Raw genomic sequence first — 17,342 nt, forward strand, 5'->3', positions numbered from 1 at the left:
TGATGAAGTTTACATTCTGGTGCATGGAACAAATAGTAAAGAAGGGAAACAAGTCAAATCCATAGTTAGATCAGACAGGAATAAATGCTGTGGGAACAATAAGCAGGAAAGGCTTATATTGTATACAGTTGTGGTATGTTTGTGCATGCATATACATCTGTGTTTGTGTACATCAATTTCAAACAAAGTGGACCAGGAAAGCTCGGACATTTGAGCAATGACCTTGGAAGAGGTGAGGCACTGAAGTTTGCAGATACATCGGTGTGAGAGAGTCTATTTTTAATTTATTTTACATTCATCACTGTCCATCAAAAGGTATTTGTTGGGAGTATAATTAGAAACCAGGAAGGATAGGCTTCAGATGAGAGCGATTAAGAGGGCTAAAATTAGAAAAGTGGGCCAAACAAAGGCCAAAGTGGGGACGTGACAAGTTACAAATATTCCTAAGGTGGTAAACACAACAGCGTCGCCTCTCTGGAATGGGAAACACGAATGGTTTCACATGAAGCAAAAGTGTTCACAATCAGTTCCAGGAAAAATGATCAGCTGATATAATCGCACCCTACTGCGAGAAGGAAAAGAATTGGTTTTGTTTTTCTGAATTAAAACAAAATTCATAGCCTCTTTACTTTTCTGAAGTTTCAAGTTCCTTCTAGGACCAAGATCCTGGGGATCTCAGGTATTTCTATGCCAAGATCTTTGTCATTTTGCTCATAACAAACAGGAAAGGAAAGAATTGGGATATTTTAGAGATTTACCTAGAACAGAGAGAAGGGGTATTTGCTCTTCTAGTAAATTATGATATATTTTATTATTGCTATTTCTTAAAGACAGAACCTACTATTTAGGTTTCTTTTGGTTTGGGGGCAGGGAAGTGGGGTGATGGGAAAACTTCTGCATCTACCAGGTAATTTCTAGTTGTTGGGCTGAAAAGGAAGTTCTTTTTGTTGGAGACAATGGAGGATGAACTGTTTGTTGTTTCAAAAATCTCCTCTTGCTCAATCATCCTGTCAATATGCTTTAAGTATGTCTCATTCAGAAGAAAGTGGCATTAAGATGGGAGGTGCAGGAGCTCAGGACTGGGAGACTCACCCCATTCCCCCTTCAATGACTTAATTATTATCATCTAAGCTTTTATTTCCATGTTTCTTATTTTTAATCTTAATCTATCTAAAGCTTCTTGGTAGTTGAAAGTTCTTATGAAGATAGAGGATATAGACAGAGGAGAAACTAGAGTGGAAAAGCATAAGAAGAAATTCAAGGAACACTCATATTTGTAAAGTTTATCAGAGAGTTAGCTTGACCAGTGAGAGACTCACATTGCTTTAATAGACCTTGATGACAATTCAACACTTTGACCACAGAATGGGTTTCTCTGGGAAGTATTTATCAGAGCCCATCATTCGTCCTATGGAATGGTGAAACCAATGAAGGGCACCGTACCAAGGAGAGTCCCTTCTTTCTGATTTCCAAGCATTCATTCAAAATAAAAAATATTCTAGGACATCCTTTAAAGATGCCTCCTATCTGTATATGGTGCTGGGGAAAAGGAATGTGTGGGTGTGACCAGAAACACATTCTTAATTGTGTTCAAGAGAAGTCTATTTATGACTTCATACCATAATTCAATTATTTAACTCCAAAATAGGATGTTTATGGAATAAACAGCTGTGTATCTCAAGACAACTCACAGACTCTCTTCCTGAAGTGTTGGTAAAAGATATTAACCAAGTCCTTGTTAATCAACAGTTGGTTTTCTGATGGATTTTTTTTTAAAGCATGAGGTCACAGCAGATGTAGAAATGATCAGCTGTGTTGAGACCTAATGCATCCTCAATTCTTTTTGCAGTGTATCCACAGGGACCTGGCAGCACGAAATATCCTCTTGTCAGAGAAGAATGTGGTTAAAATCTGTGACTTTGGCTTGGCCCGAGATATCTATAAAGATCCAGATTATGTCAGAAAAGGAGATGTAAGTATCAAAGATGAACTCAGAGACCAATGAAATAGCAGAATTCAAACTTTTTAGCATGCTCCCAGTCCTGTGTTCAGGAGCAAGGGAAGTTTTTTCTTCTAATAGTTGCTTAGTTGACTGAGTCGTGGATTTATATTCTTTCAGGCTCGTTTGCCTTTAAAGTGGATGGCTCCAGAAACCATTTTTGACAGAGTGTACACAATTCAGAGTGATGTGTGGTCTTTCGGTGTCTTGCTCTGGGAAATATTTTCCTTAGGTAAGTAATTTATTTTGTCCACTTCATGCACACTCCAAACAGAATTTAAAAGTCAGTGGTCCGACTATGACTCATTTTCTACCTTTATTGGGAGAACTTAATTGGATGCATTGGATTACAAAGTTCAAGTTTTAAAAAAAAAAAGAAAAGGAAAGAAAGAAAGAAAGAAAAAAGGTATTAGTGATAAAGATGCTTAAGAGTCAGACAAAGGACTTTCTTGAATAGAAACAATGGCATCAAATAACTTCCTATCTCTGCTTTACTTTAGGTGCTTCTCCCTATCCTGGAGTGAAGATTGATGAGGATTTTTGTAGGCGATTGAAAGAAGGAACTAGAATGAGGGCCCCTGATTACACCACACCGGAAATGTAAGACTAAAGTATCCTTTTCCTTTCTTTTTTCACAGAAATTCACCCTATCCAGATGAGTGCCCAGTGTAGACACAGCCTTTGCACCTAGCTTGTTTTCTTCCCTCTTGAAGCCCTGACTCTTAACCTCACAGATGATCAATTATGTGTCCTCTATTACAGATCTCTCTCTTTTATTATCTATTCCAACCAATTCTTTTTTCCTTTCTTTGGGGGAGAAGGGCTCTCAGGTGCTGCTCCAGAGGCTCTGGAATCCAAGGGTGAATTTCAGTCAATAGGCTTGTGATTTAATACAAGGCTCTGAGGTTGTGATGCTGCTTGGGCCTTGTGGTACCAGGGTTACCAGGTCCCTGCATTTCTCAGAGACCTCCAGGGCTACATTCATCAATGCCCGTGTAGTTATCCCACCAGGGGACCATGTGGTGCCAAGGATTATACTCAGGTTGGGTGCATTCTAGGTACATGCGCTAGCCACTGTATTATCTTTCAGCCCCAATCAGTTCATTTTTATTTGAGCCTGATTAATAATGTTTTCACTGCATACTTGATCTTTCAAGTATAGGGTACTCTGCTTAAGTAGACACTTAAGTATCTCCCCTTAGCATCTTGGTTTCTGGTAGCCTCCTTGTAAGTGTTTACTCAGTCTTGGGATTATTTTCAGCATCAGATCAGAAGTAAAGAGACCATTAGTGACTTCAGTATTTTGCTTTTCTAGGTACCAGACCATGCTTGACTGCTGGCATGGGGAGCCCAATCAGAGACCAACATTTTCAGAGTTGGTGGAACATCTAGGAAATCTGTTACAAGCTAATGCTCAACAGGTTTGTGAGCATCCAAAAAATTGCTGCAAAAAATACTGTGCTCCTTGCTGCTGAGAACTTCTCTTATTCTGTCACATTGTCCTCTCAGCCTGTGAACCAGGGGCTATATTCTTCCAGATCTAAGCAATAGCATATTACTAAAAGCTTGCAACTACTCTTTTACACACATGAGACCCTAGTCATATCCTGGGAGATCTAAACTCTTGTTCCTCTCTCACTTTTGTTAGATTTTGATGCTCGTTGTGTGTGTTTGTGTGTGTCTGTAAAACCTAGTTGATTTCCATAATATCATATAGATGGAATTTCAAGAAATTTTAATAGATTCTGCAGGCAAAAGCACATCGAAACCAGGCAAAACAGTTAACCCTTTCCTCTTCCTAGGTAGTATTTTTGGCTCCCTAACTTCCACTGGAGGATTTTAGAGTTGTAGCCTTCATCATTATCCAGTTATGTCTGTCTGTCTGTCTGTCTGTATGTATGTATGTATGTATTATTTTGGAACCACACCAGGCAGTGCTCAGAGCTTAGTACTGTCTCTATACTCAGGAATAAGTCCTGGTAGGACTCAGGGTAGCTTATAGGGTACTAGGGATTGAACCCGGGTTGACAGCTTATAAGGCAAGCTCCCCACTTGCAGTATTATCTCTCTGGGCTCCATTACCAAGTTATTTTATCTCAGTCAATGTCTCTTACCACATCAAAGAGTCAGAGTCATTTTCCTCCTCCTGTCTGTCTTTTGGTTAGTTAGAGAACAACAGGTTGAATCTGTTTTATCAATTAAACACTAAAACATTCAAAGGTATCCAGTTACCCTTTATTTTTTTTTCCCCCTCAGGATGAAATAATGTTCAGTTGTGCAACCTTTCCTCAGAAGACCCATTTTTTTCCCGCAAATTTATTTCTCATTTGTACACTGTCATCAGTTTTTCCACTGCCTTGAATTGTAGCAGCTAAAATTGGATGAGGTGCCATTTAAAAGACTGGACTTGGCAGCAGAGATAGGCTTTGTGAAGAAATGATTTCTCAGCTTGTATGCTCTGTGGCTGCACCCAGGAGACACCCCACCCCGTGTTCACTGCAGCACCAGTCTCTGAGGCCCCTGCCTTTGCCCTTACTCATCTGGGTTGTTTTTTTGGCAGGGGTGGGGGGACACACCTGACAGCGCTCAGGGACTACTCCTGATTTTGTGCTCAGGGTTCAAACCTGGCAGTGTTCTCAGAGAACCTTATGCAATGACCAGATTCAAACCATTGCTGTAGCTGCAGCCACATACCAGCAAGTTCCTTAAACCTCCGGAGTTCCTTAAAACTCCGGCTTCCCTTCTTGGTCTTATAAGCGTCTTCAATTTTCTTTCATCTACACAACCCTTTCCGGTGCCCTTCCGATTTTGATAAGTCACGTTCAATGTTGTCTTAAAAGTTTCTCTGTCCAACCCTGACAGCAGCAGAGCCCCTAACCAACACGCCTCCCTCTGCAACAAAAGGACTTTCTGAAGGGCTGAAGCCATAACAGTTGCATGCTGTTTATTGTTTCAGGATGGCAAAGACTATATTGTTCTTCCCATATCAGAGATTCTGAGTGTGGAGGAGGATTCTGGACTCTCTCTGCCTACCTCACCTGTTTCCTGTATGGAGGAAGAGGAAATGTGCGACCCCAAATTCCATTATGACAACACAGCAGGAATCAGGTACTGTCTAGGGCCAACATCCTGGGAGTGGGGGTGGGGGGAGTCTGGGGGTGCTTCAAGGTCATCTTGGGGGAGGGTGGAAGGAAGACGTTGTATAGAGTGGCTGTAAACTCATGTCCATGTTTACGGAGAGCCCCTCAACGAGAGCCTGAGTTGAGACTGCTACAAAGGCAAATGCTTCTCTAGGAAGGGTCTGGGTAGGTGAGTTGGTGCCCATCTGTGGTCCATATTGCTGCCATCTCCCTTCCTTTCAGAATTCTAAGCCCCGCAGCTGCAAATAACTGGGATGCCAGAGTTGGTTAATCTCCAGAAAAAGAGACGAGTTTTCCAAAGACATCTGTATTTAAATTACCCCCACATACTCTTTCATTAACGTGAAAGAAAGGGCTAGGGCCAGATTCCGCAAGGAAGTGTTGTCTGTATAGATGAAACAGCACTCAGGGCCTGGCCAACTCGGAGGCAGTATGCCCCGGGGATGCGTGCTGAATTCGACCGGACAGCCGTCTTCAGAAGTCCCTCCCGAGTCTGATTTTCAGCGTTTTATTTGCCTAGCGGGACTGCTGGGCTTCTTGAAAACACGTGCACCGCAGCCTCTTCCTGCTGTGGCAGACAGCTCTCAAGGCAGCAGCTTGCTTCTCTCTCCCGGCACCTGTGGAAGTGTTCAAGTGGGTTTCTACAATAGGATCGTAAAATCGCCTTTGACAAGTCTGCCGAAGGAAACTTCCGTTTGCTTTGTTTCGTTCCTGACCTGCTTGGGGTTTCCCTCCTGCCCCTCAGCACAGGGCACAGAGCTCTGCTTTCGGCCAACTGGCCAGAGGGCAGGTGGGGAACTTGGGGGGCTCGCCCTGCTGGCGCTATAGGGGAGCTGGAGCACTGATCAGTAGAAAGCTCATAAAGGGTGTAAACCAACAAGGGAGCTCCCTGCCTCCTGCCATTTATATTAAGAATTTACAGCATTTTTTTTGGTGGGGAAGAACTTTCATTTATATTATCAGATTTTGCCTCAGAGTTAGGCAAGGTGGAAACTTGATTACTCTGATGAGTTCTTGATCATCCTGTTTGATGTCACTGTTGAACTAGAGGCTTGTGGGGGGGATTCCCTGGGGGCATCTTATATTGTGGTTAAAGAACCAGACTTCAGAGGCAAGTTGAACTGACTTGGACCCCCCCCTAGTCTGCCTCTGAGCAGCTGTGTGGACAGATCATGTAACTTCTCCCTCAGTTTCCTTAACCTGTGAAATGAGGCGAGATCACCAGCATTCCTCAGCATGGATTATTTTGAGAAGGACATGCTGTAACTCATGTCTGAGTGTGTGGCACTCAGCCAGACTCCCAAGATAGCGACTTTTCAGGGAGCTGCTGAAAACAGGTCTCTGCCGTGAAGCCAGTTCCTCTGAGTGCCATCTCAACGCAAGCCCCCAGCAAGGAGAGCTCTCAGAAACAGTCATCTGGGCTGGAGAGACAGTACAGCAGGGAAGATGTTTGTGGTACATGCAGCCAAATTGGGTTCCATTCCTGAAACCACATATGGACCCCTCCTCCTCCACCCTAAGTATCAGTAGGGGTCACTCCCTGAGAAAAGAGCCAGGCATAGCCCCTGATAAATACAGGGTGTGTCTTCCCCTCCCAAAGTAAAGAAGAAAGGGTCATTTAAGGAGAATCAGTCCAGCTCTCTGTTTAAAACTTCCTTGTTGGGCCAGAGAGTATACTAGGGAAGGCGCTTGCCTTGCACACGGATGACCTGGGTTTGATCCCCAGCATCCCATATGGTCCCCTGAACCCTGCCAGTAGTGATCTCTGAGTGCAGAGCCAGGAGTAAGTCCTAAGCACAGCTGGGTGTAGCCCCCCAAAACAAATAAGCAAAAATTCCTTGTTTATCTAGTCTTCTGGAATAGTCATTCTCTGGAAACATGATTGCGTTATTCTTTATTGGAAAACAAGCCACTGGATTCTGAGCATTTTTCCTTGAGTTTTCTGTGCCCAGTGACCAGAAGAGAGAAACCGTCGGCCTCTTGACTGACTCGGGCACTTTGTGTAGGGTGCTGAGAGCCGATGAAGTCCTGTTTGTACTATGGAAGCACCAAGCACAGTCCTGGAGCTGCACCAGGGCTGCGAACATTTATCCCCAGAAGCATGCACACCACATGCCACCCTCAAATCACACCCTTGTGACACCATATCCCCAACACACGCCTGGCTCCAATTTTCTGTCTGTGCTCTTTGAATTGGTCTTTCCAGTCCAGTTTCTCTTTTATCTGACCATAGCGTTAAAAGTCTGATAGAAGTTGGAATCTTTTGTCTCCCTCCCATCCCCCCTTCCCACCTACCTTGTTTCCTTTTATAAAACCAAGTGTCTCAGGCCACTTTTTAGTCATCTGGGCTGATAGAAACACTGAATGGTGGCATCTGTGCACGGCACACTTCGTTTTGATACTTTCTTATGATACTGCGTCCCTGGTGACAGATGAGGCTGGGGGTACCTCACAGGACATGTTCTCTCCGTCTTCCCCAGTGCTGGTCAAGTAGAAACTCTGAGGCATTTGCTCACTTGCTTCTTCCTTGTAAGTTTTGATTCCATTGCATTATAAATAGAGCTAGACAGGGACATCTCAGTGGGAGCCAACTTCATGATTTGTTGTCCCTTTCAACTATTTAAAAATATTTGTTCGGTTTATTTAGAGAAGAGGCTGAGAGGTGTGTGGGGGAAGGGTTGAGTGGAGAAGGACCACGGGTGTCTAGACTTAGCTTTCTGTCTAATCTCCCTTGAGGATCAGTTCTGGCCCCAAGTTTGCATGCTTCTGCAACAAAACACATATTAATTGGACTCATCTTTCTTTGAGGACTGTAGGGGACCATCTGTAGTTGCTCCATCATTTCCCCTAGGAGTTTCACCTCCCATTCCAGCTGCTTATCAAAGATTTCTTTTCAGTGCTCTCCCAGAGAAAGGTTCTGGCACATTCCATTTTATTCATGTTGGCTAAATTGCTCGTGGTGATTAAATGCTCCTTGTAGATTGATGCCTGGAATAGCCTGTTGGCTGGATGTTCCTGCACTTGGCTCTGATATTGGGTTGCTTGAAGCAAAACTTTGATTTTCCACCTTTTTTCCATCTCATACCCCTTACTCCTTTATGGGTGGGTTCACATGCAGGAGAGAGCAATGCTTTTACACTGAGTGCTTCATAAAGATGGGAACACTCATATCCCACTATTCTTTCCTTCCTTTTCTTTCTCGATACCTTTGCAAGAGGGCCATTGTGAAGTATGGTCAAACAAACAACCCTGGACATGGAAGTTAGTCTATGAAGACCTAAGTTTGAATTCCAATTCTAACTCTTTTAGTGGCTTAGCATACTTATCTCCAAATAGGAAATAATTTTGGGGGAGGGGCCGGGGGAGATGACACCACTTTCAGTGATAGTCTGTGGCTATCAGGGCCACATCCAGTGGTGATTGGGGGCCACACAATGCTAGACATCAAACCAAAGTCTTGAACATGCAATTATACGCTCTATCTATTTGAACCACATTTCTGGCCCCCAGTATCTGAAACATGCACACACACACACACACACACACACACACACACACACACACACACATACACACACAACTATTTTATACTTCTATGAGGAAAAGATACAGTGTCTGTGAAAATGTTTTATCAGCTGAGAAGGACCATGCAATTTTTGGAGTTACGGGACTCAGCAATCAAGCAGCTAGCTTTTCTAAGGCAGTTGCATTAATTCCCAGGACACTAGCTCTAGTAGATCCTGTGTCCCAAGAATCTTTGGAATCTGTGCATTTCTTCAAACCCTGTGTGCATCATTTTCTTTAGTTAGGCAGCCTTTCTCTCTCCTCTAGATAAATGATCTCTCTCCTCTCTATAATTGATCTCTCTGCGTTTACTCTTACCCATCTGAGAAGTCTTCTGAAGTGCATATCTGACTATGAATCTCATGCTGAACATTTTTCAGTGGATGCTCATGACCTTTGAAGTAATGGTTCAGGTATTCCAGTTACATGATTTTTGACAGGTTCCTTCTTGGCCTTGTTCTTAACCCCTCCCCTCCTCACCCCCAGGAAGGCTTTATTTTAATTTAATTAATTAATTTTGGGACACACCTGGTGGTGCTCAGGGCTTACTCCTGGCTCTGTGCTCAGGGATCATTCCTGATCTGCTTGGGGGGCCTTATGGAGTGCCAAGGATCAAACCCGGGCCAGTTGCATGCAAGGCAAATGCCCTACCCACTGTCCTATCTCTCTTGTCTTGCCCTCTTTATGCCCCAGTCCCTGTGAAATGGGAACAAGAATATCCCATCACAAGGTTGTTGGGAAGCATGGTATGTATTCTCAGTAAAGGATTATTTGAATGGGTGAATGAATGAAAGATGAACTATGGTACCTCTACTTTTTGACAAATACCACTTTTGGGAACTGGGCTTAGGAGAATGTGAACTTTGCTTTCTCTGTCCAATTTCTTGGGAAGTTTCTTCAGTGAAGCTTTCACTGGTAAACTTCATTCTTTTCTAGAAGAGAAGGGACCAGCCTTCTCTGGCAAAGAAGAGTTGTGGGTTTCATTCTTTATTTGATCATAGAAGACATAAGAACTGAGTACTGTAACCAGAAGGTTGCCTGGGTGGGAAGTCCGCTGCAATGAGAGTAAAGAATATGTTGCCTTGCCTATTTGACCCTGCATCTGGAAAGTTCCCTTAGACTTTATTTCACTTAGTATAATGTACTCTAATTCCATCCACATTGCAGCAAACCATTTGCTGTGCAGTCTTACAGCTGTGTAGTTTTCATTGTGTATAGATACTACAACTTCTTTATTCATTCTTCTGTTGTTGGTCGTTTGGATTGTTTCCGTATCCTTTAAAATATATTTTAAAAGATGGAGTAGGAAAGGAATAAAAATAATTTTGACTTCCCAGAGTTTGTGCCATCAGTGATGAATTTTAAAATAGAAAAAAATAGCTCACTGCACTTTCCTAAGATTAATAACTCTGTGGGCTGAAAATGGAACATAGTGAGTTCTGGCCTACCGCCCTCTTCTATAACCCAGACCTCAAATACAGATAGGAGTAAGAGTTTATCTTATCATGTTGGATTTAGCATCCATTTACTGAACCCAAGTGAGAGTCTGTGAGCTCTTCAGGTGTTGCCTCTGCTCATCTTTCATTGACTGTCCTTGAACAGTGTTTCTCAACCTTATTCCAACTGTGATCTCATCCCAACCTTGTTTCATTCCTGTGTATCCCCCCTCCCCCAACCTCCTTATTAGTTTGCTCCCTAGTCTCGTGCCCTGGCTTCCCATTTAGGTAATTTTCAACAGTGGTTTAGTTGGAATATCCTGGGGGAACCCACAGGGTTATGTATGATTCAGATTAAGACACATTAATCTAGAAAACCTTCTCTAAAGCCAGCCAGAGATATTGGATACCTTTGGTAATAAATTGAGAGCTCAGTGGAGCATTTGCTCATGATCAGGAAGTAAGCAGCAAGCAGTTGCCTTAGGTCCAACTCTGGACCTCAGAAATAAGATTCAGAAGAGCAGAGATTCATCCGGTGCCCTCAATTAGATTATACTTTTAAATGAACATTTATAAGAAATTAAGCTTCCAGTGTGTGCTAGCAGTAAAAGATTATTTTTTTGTCTTATCTTCTTTTATTCCAAAGGATGTTTTGAAGGTCGCTATTAGACTTGTGGTTGAAAGATAATGAAGTTGTGTATCACTTGTGGTAGCGGCAGCCAAATATACCACTGCTAAAATAAAAATATTTGTTCTTTTTCAGTCAGTATCTGCAGAACAGTAAGCGAAAGAGCCGGCCTGTGAGTGTAAAAACATTTGAAGATATCCCATTGGAAGAACCAGAAGTCAAAGTAATCCCAGATGTAAGTACATCTTTTAAAAATGGTCTTAGAAATAATACAACGTATGAAACATTAGCTCAATAAATATTAGCCTAAGCACTAGGGTCCTGCAACCTCATTATAAGGCTTTCCTTGAGGGGGTGTTCCATGGGATCACTATAGAGATAGAAGTTATCAGATCCTCCTGTTTTTTTTTATAAGTAAAATTCCCTAGCCAAGAATCAAAATTTTGTATCTCCATGTTTTATTCCACTCAAGTAAATTCTATCTGTGTGAAAATAGGGATGAAAATGATTTCTTCAGTGTCCTCTTCCTGAATTCCTTTCTTATTCCAGTCCTGAGTTTACTTCTTGGAAGCAGATTATTTTTGTTTTTGTTTTTTGTTTTTTTGGTAGCCACAATTTCTGGCTATTATCTTGTTACCTTCCTGTGTAGAACATTGGAACATCTTATCTGATAGAAGGGTTAAAATAATCAGTTGAATTATATGACTCATCAATGTATATGCTCAATCAAAAAAATGTATATGCTCAATCAATGGCCACCTTCCTGTCTCTTAAAAGGACAACCAGACAGACAGTGGGATGGTTCTTGCATCAGAAGAGCTGAAAACTTTGGAAGACAGAACCAAATTAACTCCGTCTTTTAGGTAAGGATTAAGCACAAAGAAAAGATAAATTTCAGTACCGCTTTTTGGAATGAACTTTGACTTTCAAAATAGTGTCAGAGGGTCTCTTTTTGTGTCTTTGTTGGCCAAATTTGCATGACCTTAATGGGGAATGGAACAGAAGCATAACAAACAAAGTAGCAAGTTAAAAAAAATTAACTTAATTTAGAGATTTGGTGTTTTTCAAGGAGTGGAGGGTAATCAGGAATTACTGATTACTCTTTGACACTGTGCTTTGGGGACCACACATGGTGCCCAGGAAGAACTGGGTTGAGTGCTTACAAGACAAGTGTCTCAACCTCTGTACTGTCCAGTGAATTTGGTCAGATTTTATGATTATTTATGAAATTCTCATATACCAGAATTTTGAAGGCCTGAATTAAATATCTGGCTGTCTTTCACAATTCTTCTTTTTTGGCCGAAGGGCCATATACATGCCTCTTGTATGCAAATCATGCCTTCCAACCCTTTGAACCCTCTAGGGGGTCACTCTGGAAGTTTCTTTTGCCTAAGACAAACAATAAGAATCAGACAGTGAATCAATTTACTGTTTTTTTAAATTCATCGTTATATCTGTGGGTTTTTAAATTTTATATAATAGATTATGAGCATATCATAAATTAGGAAATTTCTGTGGACTGATTAAAATCGTTATAGTGTCTGAAGCCCTTTTATATTTTTACAGAAATGGCTGCATGGGTCGGGATTGTGTCTCAGTAGTAGAGTGCTTGCCTTGCACATGTGAAACCCAAGTTCAGTCTGTGGCATTGCAAAGAAAAAGAAAAGCTCAAATTAGAAATTGACGTCATTTGGCTGGGGTGATGACTCAAAGGAGAATGAGCCTGGCAGCCTGGCATGCCAGCTTTCTATATTGGAAGTTCAGTTTCCATCCCTGACAACACATGGTCTCTTGAGTACTTCCTGAGGTCTATTGAGGATAGCCCCCAACAAAACAAAAATGACTTCCTGTGTCTGTAACAAATATGATATATAAGTAAGACCTTCTCCATTTACTTATTTATTTTGGTTTTGGGGCCACACCCAGTGATGCTCAGGACTCTGACTATACTCAGGAATCACTCTTGGTGGGATTGGAGACCATATAGGATGCTGGGGATTGAGCTTGGGTCTGATGTGTGCAAGGCAAACATCCTACATACTTTGCTATCATTCCAGCCTACCACTCTCCATTTAAAATGCATAATTACCGCCATTAGTGTAATTATTTAAAACAACAACAAACAAACACTGTCCTCCCATTGTTTATCGATTTGCTTGAGTGGGCCCGGTAATGTCTCCATTTAGAGACTTGTTGTTACTGTGTTTGGCACATTGAATACATCACAGGTAGCTTGTCAGGCTTTGCCATGTGGGCGAGATACTCTCTGTAGCTTGCTGGGCTTTCTGAGAGGGGCGGAGAAAATATGATCATTATTACCATAGAGCTGCATTAAATACTAAAGTAAATTTAGAATATAATTCCCTTCATGTGGTTCTATAAGGATTCACAGTTGCCTTGAATAGGTATACCTGATTTTTACCTAATAAATTAGTGAAAATTGTATGTATAAGGATACATACAATTATGTATTCAAATATGCATACAGAGTAGTTTATTTGCTAGAGGGTTTACTCTAGGTAAGGATTTACTCTAGGTAAGAGTCAAAAAGATTTTGATCTACTTATAAGTTGTTCCATGAGATGGGCAGATGCATGGGTTAATAAGTATCCCTTTAAAAACAAAACAGAACAATAAAATGTGCCTTTCTTGAGTTTATCATTTGCCTTGGGCCTAAAGTAAGAAATTGTGAGAGCCAAATCATATGTTTCATTCATTGATTCTATATACATTTGTCCAGTAATATCTTTGTACCCTTACTGTACTACTGCTTGACACACTGAATTTACTCTGTTAAGGTTGCCTTGAAAGAAAAATTGTTATTCTGGCTATTTGAAATAACCTTTAACTGTCTGTGATCACAGGGCTCATAAAATTCTTTGTACAGATAATAACATTAGTAATTTGGATAATAGGCCTATTAAGGGGAAAAATATCTCTTTGTGGGCTTGAAAACTTGTAAATCCTGATGTTTTAGATCAACACAGCTCATATTTTTCAACTTTGACATGATTTCTGTCTGTCGTGATTCCAGACCATTGAAAACATTCTCTTGTTGCTGCTGAGTGATTGAGGTCCTCAGTCCTTCCCAAGAATGTGGTTTTGATGAACAAAAAGCAGTTTTTGACATCTCTGGCCTGTTATTAACACTTGAAGTTATTAACATTTAAAGTTGTTCAAGCTCTTTATTAACACCATCCACAGGCCTTGGAATCCCCTAATTGCTAGTGTGGGGGAAACACAAGTGGGCTTTCAGAACATTCCACTTTCCTTGAATATCATGAAAGAGTCCCTTGGGCTCCTATCACTGTATACAAACTTGTCAATCTGCAAGGCCATAAAAATGTTCCATGGGTTGGAGCCTTTGCCTGACTCAGGAGAATTGCCTTTCATCTCATCTCAAGCTTGAAAGACTTGGACCTGAATAAGAGGACTTATCTGAAACAGCGAATTCACGAGAGTACCTGAAAATAGACATGGTCAGGGGAAAGCTGATATGATGATTAACAAGTAGGAGAGATAGGGGCCAGTGTCTCCAGGGAGATTACAGCCCACACTGGGTGGGAAGGGGGTTCAGGCTGGGAAACAGAGGCACTGGCCTGTTCACTGTTCACTCATTGAGTTGCCTTTTCTTCCGCAGTGGACTGATGCCCAGCAAGAGCAAGGAGTCTGTGGCATCTGAAGGCTCAAACCATACCAGTGGCTACCAGTCTGGGTATCACTCGGATGACACAGACACTACTGTGTACTCCAGTGAGGAGGCAGAACTGTTAAAGCTGGTGGAGATTGGACCTCAGGTCGGCAGTGCAGCCCAGGTTCCTCATCCCGACTCTGGAAGCACTTTGAGTGTTCCTCCTGTTTAAAAGGACACACCCAAGAACTCTGTCCTGGAAATCACATGAGAGGTGCTGCTCGGATTTTCAAGTGTTGTTCTTTCCATCACCAGGAAGTAGCCACATTTGATTTTCATTTAAAAAAAAAGAAGAAAAGAAAAGAAAAGAAAAAAAAAAGGACCTCATAGACTGCAGGGAGCCAGTCTCTTAGGTATTTCCTGAGAAGATGCTTGTGACCCAAGAATGTGTTTCTGTCTTCTCCCAGTGTGGACCTTATTCTTCTTTGCATTCCATCTGAAAGTGTATATGAAGTCCCTTTCTGTGGGCCGCCCCGGGGGTTATAATGAAAATATTCAAGAGATGAATCCATCCTCCAAGGAGTAGCTGGACCTGGGGAGCTGACCCTGCTGTAGGACTAGAAGAGAAACCATGCTGTTCAAGTGCTTTCCATGGTGAAGATAGGCAAGACCAAAGGGCTGAGTCTGTCTGAGAAGCTTTGTCTAGAATGTGAGTCCTAAGCCAAGTCTTCCATGTATGGTTGGATTGATAGATGTTGGCTTGCTTTGAGCACTTACTGGAGCCTGCAGATGCGTTTGCTCCCACGGAGGTGGTAGTGGGCTCTGTTAGGAAATGTGAAGGCTGTGAACAAGGTTACTGGTTTCAGAAGGTTGCGTGCTCTTCCTGGTTGGACTAAATGAGAGTTCCTTGCACTGTTTCCGAAGCTTAATGAGACTTCCTTCCGGACTCTTACGTGTCTCTTGGCCAAGGCCAAGGAAGGAAATGATGCAGCCCTGGCTCCTTGTCTCCCAGGTCGGTCCTCTGTTCAGCCTACCACAAAGAAAGGATGTTCAGATGGAGGCTCCCTGGCATGTTCGTTGAAGATTTTGACTGTGTAAACCAGCTTCTGGTTTCTTGTGGAAGAATTATCCCCCTGTCTGTCCCGATGTGATATGTCTGGTCTGAATGCAGTAGGTTTTGAATCAAGTTGTGGTATCCGAGTGTCAAGAAGGATTTGACTTTTTGTTCCCTACTCCCTTACTCTTACCTCCTTGGTCTTCCCAGCCAATCAATATTTTAGCAATTTGACCTCCACCCTCATATAAAAACTAATTTGGTTTCTTGCTCTTTGAATGATTATTAGCCAAACCTTCAAAATTATTTCATAGCCAAAGTTTATAACAACATCTATTGTATTTTTAGACTTTAACATTTAAATGTATTTCTACTGGTTTCTGCCCTTGTTCTTACCTTTTCAAATAAAGAAAATGTATTTTTCATTTGATACCATAGCGTGAGATGCTGGGAACCATGAGTTTAAGACATGCTATGGCTCATATATTTATAGTCTGTTTATGTAGAAACAAATGTAATATATTAAAACCTTATATTATATATAATGAACTTTGTACTATTCACATTTTGTATCAGTGTTATGTAGCATAACAAAGGTTATCATGCTTTTAATAACTGATGCCATTTTATTAAAAACCATTGACAAACTGGAAGGAAACCCTTTGCAAGGTTGCATTACTGTTCCTATCTCTTTTTTAACTACTAAAATGGAGGAAGGAGACTCAGACATATTATGTTTTCTTATTTTTATTTGTTCCCTTACTCTTCTTCAATGGATATTTACATAAAATGTTAATACACTTTATAAACTAATAAATATATTGCTAGTTAAAATAGTATATCATCACAGTTGTTTTGGGGGTGGGAAATCATTTTGATGAGTATAAATGCTTCTCCTCTGCTTCTTCATTCCAGGGATAATGAAGGCAATTGTTTACTCTCATTATATTTGAAGTGCTTCTGAGCTTCTTAAAACTTGAGCTGAGAACTTTGAGTGGAAAGTCCTCTAACAGTTTTTGTGGTTATTGAGTAAATCCCATGCCTGTTAGAATAGCCGACCGTGAAAATCAGAGTGTGATACTGAGACAGCTGGCCAGCCCCCGGCACTGCAGGGAAGCCTGGGGTGTATATATAGTTTTCAAGAATGTTTTTCTCTACCCTGTGTCAGAGCATCAAATCCTATATTGCCACTTTGATGGATTACTTTTGCAGAATTCAGTGAATGATTATCTAGAAAATCATTGTCACCTTTTGTTCTACTCTTGGTGATATTTTGTTATACAAAACTTTTGATAATGATTATAGAGTCAAAGATGTCTATTTTCAGTAGTGTCTAGGGTTTTTTTTTTTTTTTTTGCTTTTTTGGGTCACACCCAGCGATGCACAGGAGTTACTCCTGGTTCATGCACTCAGGAATTGCTCCTTGCAGTGCTCGGGGGACAATATGGGATGCTGGGAATCGAACTTAGGTCAGCTGCGTACAAGGCAAATGCCCTACCTGCTGTGCTATTGCTCCAGCCCCAGTAGTGTCTAGGTTTTTCAATCTTTTGGGAAGTCTTTCCCAGTTTCAAGATATCTCAAAATTTGAGATTTTTCTTCTTTTAGTACATATAAATCCATTGGGATTTCTTTTTTTTGTACATGCAATGAGGGAAGGATCTAACTTTATTTTCCACAAGCAGTTATAAATTACAGAAACACTATTTCATTAATTTTTTATGTGAGAAACATATGTTGTATCACCCCCAAATCATCAGAACAGCTAAGTTTAAAAGTAGGGCATTAATTGTCAGGGAGATAGTTCCAAGTAGGAAGGCAGTCTGACCAGCATGGGCTGAAGAGCAAGTTACCAAAAGGAAGTGTGGTATGTTCTGGTTGCAAGCTGAATAG

The 17,342-nt window shown here is 41.4% G+C and overlaps 1 protein-coding gene across 2 annotated transcripts in view; it reads left to right on the forward strand.

Moving 5' to 3' along the window:
* KDR (kinase insert domain receptor) overlaps positions 1-16,291 on the forward strand; it is a 50,577-nt gene extending 34,286 nt beyond the window's left edge. For both annotated transcript variants that reach the window (XM_056111295.1, XM_056111296.1), the window contains exons 23-30: positions 1,850-1,972; positions 2,120-2,231; positions 2,500-2,599; positions 3,315-3,420; positions 4,956-5,107; positions 10,903-11,002; positions 11,545-11,630; positions 14,408-16,291. In XM_056111295.1, the coding sequence (XP_055967270.1) occupies positions 1,850-1,972; positions 2,120-2,231; positions 2,500-2,599; positions 3,315-3,420; positions 4,956-5,107; positions 10,903-11,002; positions 11,545-11,630; positions 14,408-14,630 (1,002 nt within the window). In that variant the 3' untranslated portion in view covers positions 14,631-16,291. The remainder of the gene's footprint in view (positions 1-1,849; positions 1,973-2,119; positions 2,232-2,499; positions 2,600-3,314; positions 3,421-4,955; positions 5,108-10,902; positions 11,003-11,544; positions 11,631-14,407) is intronic.
* The last annotated feature ends 1,051 nt before the right edge of the window (positions 16,292-17,342 follow it).

The sequence above is a fragment of the Sorex fumeus genome, unplaced genomic scaffold (assembly GCF_029834395.1).
Source record: "Sorex fumeus unplaced genomic scaffold, SorFum_2.1 ptg000013l, whole genome shotgun sequence".
NCBI lineage: Eukaryota > Metazoa > Chordata > Mammalia > Eulipotyphla > Soricidae > Sorex > Sorex fumeus.